Here is a 13969-nt window from a genome sequence, read left to right on the forward strand (position 1 = left end):
AACATGTTAGGTATGTTCCTGAGCTCTGCTTCTGGAAATTTTATTATATGGCTTTAGTAAGAACTAATCACATAAGTTTTTCACTAATAAACGTAAAGCCACTTGAACTGCATTATTTTGAAGAAGTATACATCTTTAAAGTATACATTATATTTTCATATACTTTCCTGAATAATGCTGTTTCACAATAAATGATTTTCAATGGAAAATGTACATCAATGTTGGCTTTATTCAACTATCTTCTTCATCTTTATTCCAAGGAGTCAGGCTTTTCCTTGGCAATAGTTCTCCAAGTTTGCATTATTTTGCCAAAATAAAATAAAGACAGGACATATGCATACACAGACTTCCTGTGAGACCATTCCTGGTCTAAGCAGCCCAATCTGTGGTTTATTCCCTCCAACATCTGCCTTTTCCTAGGACCTGGTCAGTTACTATGAGGAATTAAAATGAAGGTGAAATCTTTGGTTGACAGGAAAGACCACACCAGCCAACACCAAAATAGGAGTGTTGGGCTGTGCAAAATTGAGATGAGATAAAGAATCAGAGAAGGAAAAACCATTATTGGGATGGATTAGCCAGAGGAAACTTAAAGCCAGAGGCCTGAGAAATTGTATTACAAGAGAAGGAAATAATGAAGGCGGTATCCTTGGAGACCAATCTGGCAGTTGTATAGTTATAGTGTTTGGCCCTTCTTTTGCCCCTAACATGTTAAATCTTGCCACAATTGAGGTCCACAGATCTGGCTAGAGAGGAGCAAGGAAGCAGCCTTCCTTTTCACACAGACAGCCCGAGAAAATGTGTGTGCTGGACTTACTCAAGTGAAATTGATTTCCAAAATAAAATTGCCATTAAATAAAAGACTCTATTTAATCGGGCTATTTTTAAATAGCAATTTAAAATAGCCCATGCAGCAATTTGCTAAATACCACTAATTATTTTAATGGTAAATTTTCTTTAAAAATTAGAAACTAAGGCCATAAATTTCTGATGTTAATTCTGAATATGGTTCTTAGAGCATTCTGAATTCCTTCCTTATATATTTACAGATACTGTATTTCTCATGTATTTTTAATATTCTAACATTCTATAAAAAAGGAAAAGAGAATGGGAGGAAATAAGCAAGTAAAGAGACTAGAGAACATGAACGAATTACAGAAACGGCAGGCATTTAAAGAGAAGACTGCGCGGTAAGCAAAACTTTACTTGGTGAATAAATTTGACTGAAAACAGGAGAAATCTGGACTTTCATTGGAACTGGAGCTATTAAAGCAAGAAAAGAATTTTCTGACTTAAAATCTGAATATAAGAAGAAGTGATAGAATCTTCTTCAAGGTATAGCAAAGATATTAGAAGAGAGGGCTAGCTTTTTAAGGATTCTCCCAAGTGACATAAATTTAGTTCATGAACTCTGAATTTTAATAATCAACTCATATCTATCAAATCTTTATCCAGAAGGTCCCTCATTTACCTTTCCTGTGGAGGGACTTCATTTCCAAAGAGAATTTCCATTATTTTTAAATTAAGGGAAAAGCCTGAACATTTTCAAACAAACTGAACAAAACACCAACAAACCATGTGTAACAGATCTAAGTTCCCTGGCCTGGATACACTACCCAGAATTGGAGTCAGAAAACTGGTTGGCAGAGAAGAAAGGGTGCAGGCATTGTAACACAAGAGACATTCATTCAGCAGGGTCAAACACTGTGCAATGACAGGGGATGAAGAGTAAGCCCCCTGCATGATTGCCAGCTCTTTCCAGCAGAACTTCTCAGGATGAGGAGGGTGAAACTGGCTTACAGAGCTGTTGGAATGAGTAAGCATTAAAAAGCACATAAAGACCCTGGCCAAATGGTTCAGGTAGTTAAGAGTGATCCTGATATGCCAAGGTTGTGGGTCAACCTTGATATGACAGGTTGATCCCCGGTCAGGGCACATACAAGAATCAACCAATAAATGTATAAATAAGTGGAACAACATTGATGTTTCTCTTTCTCTCTCTCTAAAATCAATATATAAAAATTAAAAAATAAGAATAAAAAGCACATTAAAACACATTGTGTGTCAAGTACCTCCCTGACTGCCTCTTTTTATTTATTTATTTTTATTTTTTTGTAGTTTTTCTGAAGTTGGAAACCAGGAGGCAGTCCGACAGACTCCTGCATGCACCTGACCGGGATCCACCCGGCACGCCCACCAGGGGGCGATGCTCTGCCCATCTGGGGCGTTGCTCTGTAGCAACCAGAGCCATTCTAGCACCTGAGGCAGAGGCCACAGAGCCATCCTCAGTGCCCGGGCCAACTTTGCTCCAATGGAGCCTTGGCTGTGGGAGGGGAAGAGAGAGACAGGAAGGAGAGGGGGAGGGGTGGAGAAGCAGATGGGCGCTTCTCCTGTGTGCCCTGGCCGGGAATTGAACCTGGGACTCCTGCGCGCCAGGCCAATGCTCTACCACTGAGCCAACCAGCCAGGGACTCCCTGACTGCCTCTTACGGTGTACTTTCTGCAGCTAGACTTAATAGGTTTTCCCCCAAATTTCACTGGCTTCCCAACTGGAAGTCTCAAGTATAAAGTCCTCACCCTGCAATTCCAGAGACTGCTGATTTTGATTTTGCCTCAATGTCCCAATCTCAGAAACCCTACTCCTCAAAATGACCATATCAAGAGGGGCTGAGCACTGAGACAAGGTCACAGCATTCTGAGAACAGCGATGGAAAAACGAGGCAATGGGGAATCCACTCTCTACTCAGGAGACCCTCTCTCCTCTTCGCAGCCAGTGCCTTCCTACCAGTTCAAGGTCATCTTCCGTGTGTCTTCTGATACTCTGGTTTGAATGGGGTTTTCTGATTCTGGCCTACTCACTACTTCTCTGTGGTACATACTGTGCTGCTTAACTCATCTTGCATCCAGGGTGGTTCTAGTGCTCTCAGTCCCTCAGCTCCTCTTAGATGCACCTGCCCATGCATTAGCCACTCCAGAGGAGCCCTTCATAAACCAAATGTGCATCTTCTACTTAGGAATTAGGGAGTATTAGGCTGTAGGAAAATCAAGCTCAGTAAGAATAAAGTACTTAAATAAATCCTCTTTACTCTTTGTATACTGTTTCAATCTTTTCTTCTCTTTAGTCATTAAATCTTTGCTTTGTATTTCTGTAAACTTTTTTAAACAAAATAAAACCCACCTTTTTAGCAGTGGGAAAGTCCATTTAATATAACTAGGTCAAGCAGCTTATCACAAATTTCTGTTATCTTACCATTTAAAAAATGCAACTGTGTATTAAAAAGCTCTGGCCTCTGACAAAAAAATTTCTCCTTTTCTCTTAAAAAATGGGCTGTGAGAGAGGGTGCCTTGACATGTGGTTTCAGGTTGATGAAAGTATTGCTAAAAAGAGTTTTCACTGGGTCAGTCTATACCCATAAAAAAGAATTCAGCCAACTACTAGCAAACCAATTGTTCTGAAAACAAAACCAAACAAAAAAATGACAGTGCCTCTCATGGTGACCTTCAATAGACAAAGCCTTAAAAAGGAGTAGGCGTGCCTGAGCAGGCAGTGGTGCAGTGGATAGAGCATCAGACTGGGATGTAGAGGACCCAGGTTCGAAACCCCGAGGTCTCCGGTTTGAGCGCAGGCTAATCTGGTTTGAACAAGGCTCACCAGCTTAAACCCAAGGTCTCTGGCATGAGAAAGGGGTCACTCGGTCTGCGGTAGCACCCCCACCCCCCGGGTCAAGGACCATATGAGAAAGCAATCACTGAGAAACTAAGATACTGCAACAAAGAATTGATGCTTCTCATCTCTCTCCCTTCCAGTCTGTCTGATCCTCCCTCTGTCTTTCTGTCACACGCACACACACACACAAAAGAGTAGGTGTTATACTGAGGTAGTGTGAAGGGAGATTGAGCAATATAGAGCAGTTATTTAAAATAAAAAATAAATCAACGTTAATAACAACCAAACAAGGATGGGTTGTACAATAATAGCAAGATAATCTTCCTGTTTTAATCTCTACCAATCAGATTCTTTCTTTTTAAATGTTTTATTTATTGATTTTAGAGAGGAGAGAGAGAGAGAGAAACAAGGATTTGTTGTTCCACTTATTTATGCATTCATTGGTTGATTCTTGTATGTGTCCTGACCAAGGATCGAACCTGCAACCTTGGTGTATCAGAAGGATGCTCTAACCAACTGAGCTACCCAGCCAGGGCCCAATCAGATTCTTACTAGATTATAATGTTTCATTTGAGGATTCATAACACAAAAGAGATAAATGTTGAACCTAGAGACCTTTCCTAGTATTTTCCCTGAAAATTTAACATTCTATAAAAAAGGAAAAGAGAATGGGAGGAAAGAAGCAAGTACAAAGAGACCGGAGAACAAGAAAGAATGACAGAAATGGCAGATATTTAAAGAGAAGACTGAGCAATAAGCAAAACCATACTTGGTGAATAAACTCGACTGAAAACAGGAAAAATCCAGACTTTAATTGTAACTGGAGCTATTAAAGCAAGGAAAGAATTATCTGACATAAAACTGAATATAGGAAGAAGAATCTTCTTAAAGGAGCAGCAAAGATATTAGAAGAGAAGGGATAGCCTTTCAAGGATCTTCCCAAGTGATATAAATTTAGTACATGAACTCTGAAGGATATACAGGGACCCCCCAAAAAGGATGATGCAGGGTGTAGTGATAAGAGTTGCCCCAAATTCTAAGAAAAAATTTTAATGAGGTACTCTCAAACTTTGTTAGATGCTTGCTGAGTAACAATAACAACAATTATGCATAGAGATGAGAACAGTAAATAAATATTAAAATATGTGAATATTTTCCCTGGCCAGATAGCTAGGTTGGTTAGAGCATCATCCCAATGCACAGAAGGTTGCAGGCTTGACCCCTGGTCAGAGCACATGCAGGAACAGATTGATGTTTTTGTCCATCTCTCTCCCCTTTCCTCTTTCTAAAATAAGTAAGTTAACTTAAAAAAAATCCCAGAAAATATGTGAATATTTGCCTAGAAACAGCTAAAATAATCTAATATTCCAATAGCTCTAAAGTAACAATAGTCAGCAATCATCCAAAACCTAAAGCACTGTTATTATTTCTTACGATAGCAAGAAAGAAGTGCTTGTCAAAGAAGGAGGACACGCTTTTATTGATAAAGACTCATCTCATACTGAAAGGCTTATATTGCCAGACTCTGTGCCAAGCACTTTACATGGATCTTCTCATGTATATATTTTCCCAATAATTGTTATATGCTCGGTACTGTTATTATTGAATAGCTCCATTTCAAAGAAATTAAATTACTTGACCAAAGTAACATTGCTAGTAACTAAACTGTTGAGCCAAGGTTTGAACCTAAGCTGGCTGATTACAGAGACTCAGTTCTTCACCTACAAACAGTATTATGTTTAATATTCTCCAACACGCCTATAAGGTAAGGTATTCTTACTACCCTTGTTTTACAAGGATGGAACCGAAGCTCAAAGCACAAGATCACACAAGACCTATTGATAGAGCCAGGATTCAATACAAGCCTAAACTCAAACCACTTAACTACTCTCTTTGTCTTTCTTTCTCTCTCTCCCTCTCATCTGTGTCTGTCTCTGTTCTCTCATTTAACAATTTGTAAGACTCACTCTGTGCTAGGTACTATCATCTATTGTTTTAAAGTACAAGTGATATAAGGATGGTTAAGATGATTCTTTTTCTTAAGAAACTCATCTCTAGAAAGAGTCTAGAGCTTACTATTCAAAGTGTGGTGCTTGGACCAGCAGTATAGACATTACCTGGAAGCTTGTTAGAAATTAGAATCTCAGGCCTCATTCCCAGAACACTGAATCAGAATCTGCACTTTAACAAGGTTTCCAGAAGTTTCATATGCACATTAAAATGTTAGCAATACTGGTCTAGTGGACATTTTGAAAGGTTTTGCTGTTCTGGGGATAGATTTCTATGACTATAACCCAAAAATTAGGGCATAAAACAAAACAATTGAACTGGAATAATGGCAGGTGAACCAGAATAATATTCAAATGTCTCCTACACTATTTTCACCTAAACTTTAAAAAGTGATTCTTATTGTATCTTAATGGGGAATTTTCAGGCTAAGCTCTCAGCTAGATGTCAGGCAATCAGAGATCAACATTTGTTTTCAACATTTTTTTCTAACTTCCCTAAAAAGAGGAACAATTACATAGAAATTCACTGTTTAGGGAGATGGTTCTTTCAGATGCATATAATTGGACCTACCTTCCTCCCACCAATGTGAAAAAGTTGCAAGAAAACTGAGCGGTATTTAGGTGTAGCTTTTGCAGCAATCACGGTGGGGGTATTTTCTGATTTTTAATTACCTCTATGGCTTCATGCCATAATATGTTGTTTCTGATTTTACTTGTTGCAGAGACAAAAATAAAGTGAGGTTCTTTAACTGTGTCACTGACAAAAGGGGTAAGCTAAATCAAGAAATAAATGCATCACACTGCATTTGTAATAATGGAACCAAACTCAGCAAAACAAATGGTCAACGCCCAGAAACAAACCCACTGTCTCAGCTCATTGCCTTAGTCATAGCCTAGGGAGAATGAGCTCACTGGGCAAGGTGCTCACGTGCCCAAGTCAGGGGTGAGAAGGGTCCTTCCACCTACTGCAAGTAGTAATCACCTCAAAAACTCAGTATTTATTGCAAATAAAACTTTTTCAGATCAAGTTCAGATTCTAAACTGAATATTATATATGACAATTATTTTAAGGTCTTCAAGGTTTGCCTTGTTTTGGGAATGAAGCTCCAGTATAAAACCAAAGTGTCCTACTTGTGAAGTGGTTGGATTCCATGCACCCTTATGTGGTAGCTCCAGAACACTGCAGGAGTACATAGTACAACTTAGCACTGGAAGAGGTGACAGAACCAGCCAAGACGACCTCTTCCACTAATGCCTGAGCAGGATAATCAAAGGCAGCAGGACAGAGTAGAAAAGACAGGGATTTCAACCAGACCTGTGTGTATGCCCTGGAGCAAATTATTTTATTTCTCTGAGCCTCAGCTTCTTTATTTGTAAACTAAAATTTTAAATTAGCCTTATTTGCAAAAGAATACTTTGCATGATGTTGTAAGGATAAATGACAACATATGTAAAAATGGTTGGCAGTCAACAAATGTTAGACATTATTATTTCTCAGAAAAGATAAAAGAAGTAAACTTGAGTCCCACAATAAGAAATATCACAACACAGTAAATGATACTTGGATTATAATGAGGAAGTGTCTGGTCGGAGACTTAACCTCTAAGACCACTGAAGGAAGAGAACAGTGAGGAGAGGCAGGATGGAGACTTCTGAGTGCATGTCAATGACGGCAGCTAAGTACTCTGTGCGCTTTGACTTATTTATGTATGTACTAGATCAAAATAGAGAGCAGACTGCCAGCAATTCTTTCTATGAAGATGCTGGGTTAGATGATGTAATATTTTCATCTTCCTCTACCCAAATTTCCTTCTGACACCCCCCCACACACAAAAAAGTGTAGCATCACTGCTGTTCTAATAAGGAGTACTGTATACTCCACTCTTTTCTCCTAGGCTTTTAGGAGTCTTCGTGCTTCAAATATGCCGCAGTACTAATTCCCAAGCTGGAGACCCTCCTGCTAAGGGATCCAGACAGGCTAGCTATAAAATCAGTAGGTCAGAGAATGCCCCACATCATTAAAAAAATAATTAAAGACATTTGGTTCGACTTTTGTAAGTTAAGAGACACAGAACCCAAGAGTTGGCAACAGATGCCGAGGTAGCCGCTGTGGCCCAGAGCCCCTGGCCAGCTCTCTTCCCCTGCTTCTCTACGCCCTCTCACTCACCGAATCTTTTCTTTTCCTGCTGTTTCATATACTATTTCTGTACTACAGTTTTTCATAGAGCCATTTGGGCTCAACTATAGTTATTATTATTTAAAATCCATGTTGTGAATGATGCTTCTAATGATGTATTTGTAGTTTTAACATGGGAATACCGGCAAATGTGTCTTGAACTATTTCTTGATTAAAATGTGGATGAGGTCAGATGACGGTAGAACACACTCAAATATGGGATGCAGTGAAATCACAATAGTCTGTCTAATTCATAAGCACAGAGTTTTTGAAAAGTTAGGGCTGGTTGGGGGTCCAATGTTTTTATACATTTTTATTAGACCCAATTGAAAGATTTGAAAGGATGAATAAATTATTCTCCTATTTGCTTCATCTGCCATTGCAGACTATGCCCAACAGATGTCACATAAGAAATTCAAATTACATCTTCAAATGGAGCATAACTTTTGTAATGAATAATTCAAGAGAATAACTGAAAATCGGAATATTTTAGAGACAGTTCTTTATTGGATAGAAAGTGTTAGAAAAATACTCACCTATTTATCTGACCATTTTCTACTTCAGTGAAATCATTGGAATCATTGCTAATGTTATCATCTTCAGGCACTGTCATGTTTTGCAACTCAGTTAATTCAAGTCCACTTTTGAAATGCATCATGTTTAGAAAGTACTTGTAGTCAAAAAATTCATCCAAATTCTCCTGTTCTGAGTGTATTTACAAATGTATAGCAGCAAAAATATAAGCTTGATGCCCCTAAAATACAACACAATGAAAAACTGTTAAACATATAAATATAACTGATTAAAAATAGTTTAAGTAAACAAATAATTAACTTAATGACAGAACAACTTTTACATTATGCTACTCAATACAATAAAAGCAATCTTTGTACATAAAGTTATAAAAACTCTAAATTTTATGACTTTCATAAATCTTTCTCCATTTCAACCATAAAAAGAATCATGTCTCATAATCTTAATGCTCACATTTATAGGACTACTATGTCAGCTGCAGGCAATATAGACACCCTTTTATAAAACTGTGTTTAAAATGAAAGTCAGTTGGATACATTAATGCGTCAGTTCACAGGACACACATCTAGCTGGGTATAGACTGCAAAGCCACAAAAGCACCTCTAATTTAGCAGTCCCAGTAAGAGAAAAATGCAAATCCTCAATAAATGGCATCATGAGGGATCAACCACTCAACTCAGAGGTCAAGTAGCAAAGGACAAATCTATGTTCTGAAATTTAGCAACAGTTTATCTATCAACTGCAAGAGATTAAATCAATCTCTTCAATGAAATCACTCCATGTCAGGGAATTAGGGAATTAAAAATTCATACTCAAGGGATTTGAGTTAATCCACCTGAAACTATATTTCCTCATCAGAAACAAAAGTCTTGCAGAGTTCACATTTTCTCCCATGTGCATGACTGTGATTTAAATTTCGGAGGGGTCACCAATAGTATATAAAGAGGGGACCGAGTTCCAGACACACAGCATCACAAATCAAGAAGTAGGTGGCAAGAGTGGTGAATGCAATTTCAAAATTCCAGATGTGCAGGAGCCTGACCTGAGTGAAGTGATGAGGACCACGGAATAAAGCAGAATGTCAGTGAGTTTTTTTTACCTTCATTGGTAACTGAATGACATTTTGTTATTTTTTCTGATCCTGAAGTCTATAAGATGATTGTAACCTAGTTAAGAGTCAAAACACAAATGTGCCCACCTAAGCATCCTAGTATATCATCCAGAAGCATTTTGCTAATTGATAATATTTTCAGGACCCATGGAAAGTACCCTAGAGTGATACTTTTCCCAGAATTTTTTTCTCCTCCTCCTCTAGGCCACACATTATTCCTTTTTACTCAGTCTCCTATCTAGAATGAAACCTCCCTGATTCTAGGATCCTTTACAACAGGGATAGTCAACCTTTTTATACCTACCACCCACTTTTGTATCTCTGTTAGTAGTAAAATTTTCTAACTGCCCACCGGTTCTACAGTAATGGTGATTTATAAAGTAGGGAAGTAACTTTACTTTATAAAATTTATAAAGCAGAGTTACAGCAAGTTAAAGCATATAATAATAATTACTTACCAAGTACTTTATGTTGCATTTTCACTAAGTTTGGCAGAATAAATCTTTATAAAACAACTTACTATAGTTAAATCTATCTTTTTATTTATACTTTGGTTGCTCCGCTACTGCCCACCATGAAAGCTGGAACGCCCACTAGTGGGTGGTAGGGACCAGGTTGACTACCACTGCTTTACAACTTTGTAACAGAAATATTCTCTACTACCTCAGGTTCCAGGAGCGTCACCCTTCCTGCAGGGCAAGGTCTCTCCTGGAAAGCAGGAAGCCAGGACAGGAAGATGTGAGCTTCATGAACTTCTAAGGCCAACCTGGCAGCTTGGGGAGGATTCTTCTAGCCAAGGTGGTAGTACTAGAGATGGGCCATCTCTAATTGCTTTTAATGCCTTCACACAGTGGCAATGTTTACACCCTGTCTTTACTTTGCAAAAGTTGTAATGTATAAAAACAGTTAAACACTACCTTGCCCCTTAGCCCCCATTGATGAAAGCTGCACAAATGGACTAGATGGGGTGATTTCTAACAGTCTTGCCACACTGGCTCTTTCTTGTATGGCTCCTTCAGAAGCTACTGAAGTGATACTACAGGGTTGGCAGACAGTTGATTCAGTGGATGGTGCTTCCAAACTGGAATAAGAAGTCCCTGTCTCCCCATAAACTGGTAGCAAATAGGGCATTAGAGCCTGACCTGTGGTGGCACAATGGATAAAGCGTCGACCTGGAAACACTGAAGTTGCCAGTTCAAAACTCTGGACCTGCCTGGTCAAGCCACATATAGAAGTTGATGCTTCCTGCTCCTCCCCCCTTCTCTCTCTCTCTCTCTCTCTCTCTCCCTCTCCTATCTAAAATGAATAAATAAATAAAATAAATAGGGCATTAGACAAAAATTTTCTGAGGACAGGAAAGGTTGACTAACAACAGACTGGGAGTCTGCTGTTTGAATTTAAACTTTTATATCAACATATACATGTGTGCATGTGTATATGTTTAAACAGATATATATATAAAAACATATATACACACACACACACACACACACACACACACACACACACTTGAAACTAGTCATTTAAAAATGGACAATAAGGGAAAAGAATACAGGAAGTCCTGGCTACTTAAATTATATCAGTATTTGGCAAATACCAGTTCTAAGTTAATCACATAGAATACTTTTTTCACAGTTTTGGAAGTTAGAAGTCCAAGGTCAAGTCCACTCCTCCTTCTGAGGCCCCTCTCTTTGGCTTGCAGAGAGCTGTCTCCTTACTGTATCCTCACATGGTCTTTCCTCTGTCCATGTATTGTGTGCCCTAATTTCTTTTCTTTTAGAATAAATTTTCACTGCTATGAAATAACCTGTCTGAAATCTAACTTCTTCTTGAAAATGAAAAATGGGAAAAATAAACAAAGTAACAGATGTCACGAAGACTGAGGCCACACTTAGGAAATACTATCCATTCCATTTATATATTTATTGAGTGTTAGGTGATGAAGGGGAGTAAAATGTTTGGGGAAAGTCAAATTTAGTGATCTGAGGCAGCATCATAAAAAAGTCACATTTGGACTGGCTCTTGAAAAAGAAAAGTTTTTTTTTTCCTGATTCTAAAACTAATACAAGCTCACTGTAGAATCTTTAGAACAGACATTGTAAAAGAGATTGCACCATCTAAAAATGGCCACTGTTATATTTCTATATCTTTCCTTCTCTTCCTTTTCTATTTTTCTTCCTATTCTTTCTCCTTCTCTAGCTTTCCTCCTTCTCTCTCCCTGTTTTATTTATAATTAGCATTTTAGGCTGTTCTAACCTACTTTTTTTCATGTAGCATTACATTATAAGGATTTTGGAAAAGTGTTTTTTGAAAACACGTTAGTTCCTTATAAATAAACAATACAGGTTTTTGTAGAAAAATTACAAAATACAAATTTGCAATGGAAGAAACAAGTAGAAAGAAAAGAAAGTCACCTGTTATCTCAGCAAGCAGAGATGATCCAGGACTGTGACTTTCCAGAGTTTCTGTGTGCACATAGATATAGCGCCTGGTACACAGTAGGCCCTCAGTAAATATCTGTTAAATGAAAAGAATGAGTACAAATAAACAATATGTATACATCTCCAAAAATGAAAATCACACCATAGAGTTTTTAAAACATTTTTCACATAACAAGATACGGTCTCCTATACTGAGTTATGTCAGTAAAACCAGGTCTACGCCATTACTGTACTTCTAATATTGCTTAACCACTTGACTTTGCCATTAACTGTCATTCCATTACTACTGGGCAGTCACATTGCTTGGTGGACAGGAGATGGACAGGCGGAGATGAGGCCCGAGGTGAGACTTCTCAGTGAAAGAGAACAATCAACAGCTCAGAGGCGGGAGGTGAAGGTGGAATTCAAGAAACAAAGAATTATAGTTTCACTGAAAGATTGCAGCAATTATCAGACTGTACAATTAATTAAAAAGCTGAATGGGGTCATCATGTGAAGATCTTGATGTTAACACAACCATAATTACTATCTCTCAACGTTCATATTAGGTTACAAATTACAGTTTACTCAGCACAGAACATTTCTGATCCTTTACTGCATTATTATGTCAGTATGCTTATTGGTACATTTATTAATAGTACCAAAGTAAAATACATAAATTTATTCTCTGCTCTTTATGGTATTAGATAGCAAAGGAGAGGATAGGCAGACAAATTTGTCTGGCCCTACATTACTTAGAGTGTATTTAAACCAGCAAGACTGTCCCACATAAAGTGACAATATACCATAAATCCTTTGTATGACAGAACCAAACTATATGGCAGAACAAAGAATAAGTCCAGAAAGATTTCAGAGACAGACATATGCACATAGGTACATATAAGGAGGATGGGAGAGGGGGAAGAGAGGAAGGCAGGAAAGAAAGTAAATGGGGTCTTGAGAAATCAGGTAAGGTTTTGCAAATGTTAGGACTTAGACAATGTCTAAAGACAGGTAGGGTTTAGACTGGGGGGTAGGGAAGGTATTACTGGTCCTGGGAACAGCATAGACAAAGACATGGAGGCCCACTGTGCACAGAAGAGCCTTCTGTGACCATTCAGATGAGCCTAGCAAGAGTAAGAGGAGCAAGGTACTGTACATGCTCTTGAGTAATAGGAGGTTTTATAGGTTTGGTAAAAGCTGATTTAAAGATTTACAGGGAAAACCAAGCCAAAGAATGTATTGGAACTTAAACATTGTCTAAGATTACTTTTTGAGAGAAATAAGCAAAAATACAATTTCAATTGCTAATTTACTTTGTGGTGGATTGACCACTCTGTATTTGCCCCACCTCTTTGTAGTTCAGTTCTACAGAGGATGGAAAATTGAAAACTACATTTCTCATATTCCTTTGCTGCTCGGGTTCTAGATATGATTTAGATTCCACTGATCAAAGAGCAAGGTGCTAGGGGCAAGGCACCCCATTTTGCTGGTCCAATTCTAGCAGGTGAATTCTGTCTACAGATTCCTGGTAATCCGATTTGGTTCAAGCAATGTGTTCCTGGAGCATGTAGTTAAGACAATGAGAAACCAGCTTCCTGGTTTCCCAGCTTCCTGACAGAGACGCAAGTTGCAGTTTCCTCTGTGGGCCAGTTAAACGGAGGTATTCTGCTAATTATTTGTAGAGGTCCAGCCTATACCTGCTCTGTCATCTCTTCTAACAATTCTTTAGGCACCTAATTCTCTGTATTAAATCCCTTTTGTTTAACAAACATAGAAAGATTTCTGCTATCTGAAAACCTACTAATATTCTTAATTTTATTTTTTTCCTTTCTTTTAAGTTTTTTATTATGGGAACTTTTAAACATGCATAAATGTGAACAGAGTAAGATAATAAACCCGCACGTACCAGTTTCAACAATAATCAAGTCAAGCCAGTCTTATGGAAATTTTACACCCACCATCACATAGAATTATTTTAAAGCAGATCTCAGATATCCTAATATTTCCAAATATTTCAGCACATATCTCTAAAAGGTAAGAACTCTTTTT

General features: G+C 38.1%; 1 protein-coding gene across 2 annotated transcripts in view; it reads right to left on the reverse strand.

Moving 5' to 3' along the window:
• SLC38A1 (solute carrier family 38 member 1) overlaps positions 1-13969 on the reverse strand; it is an 81543-nt gene that overhangs the window by 49396 nt on the left and 18178 nt on the right. For both annotated transcript variants that reach the window (XM_066258177.1, XM_066258178.1), the window contains 2 exons: positions 11912-12014; positions 8389-8606 (listed from right to left, as the gene is read on the reverse strand). In XM_066258177.1, the coding sequence (XP_066114274.1) occupies positions 8389-8510 (122 nt within the window). In that variant the 5' untranslated portion in view covers positions 8511-8606; positions 11912-12014. The remainder of the gene's footprint in view (positions 1-8388; positions 8607-11911; positions 12015-13969) is intronic.

The sequence above is a fragment of the Saccopteryx bilineata genome, chromosome 2 (genome assembly GCF_036850765.1).
Source record: "Saccopteryx bilineata isolate mSacBil1 chromosome 2, mSacBil1_pri_phased_curated, whole genome shotgun sequence".
In the NCBI taxonomy this organism is placed as follows: Eukaryota; Metazoa; Chordata; class Mammalia; order Chiroptera; family Emballonuridae; genus Saccopteryx; species Saccopteryx bilineata.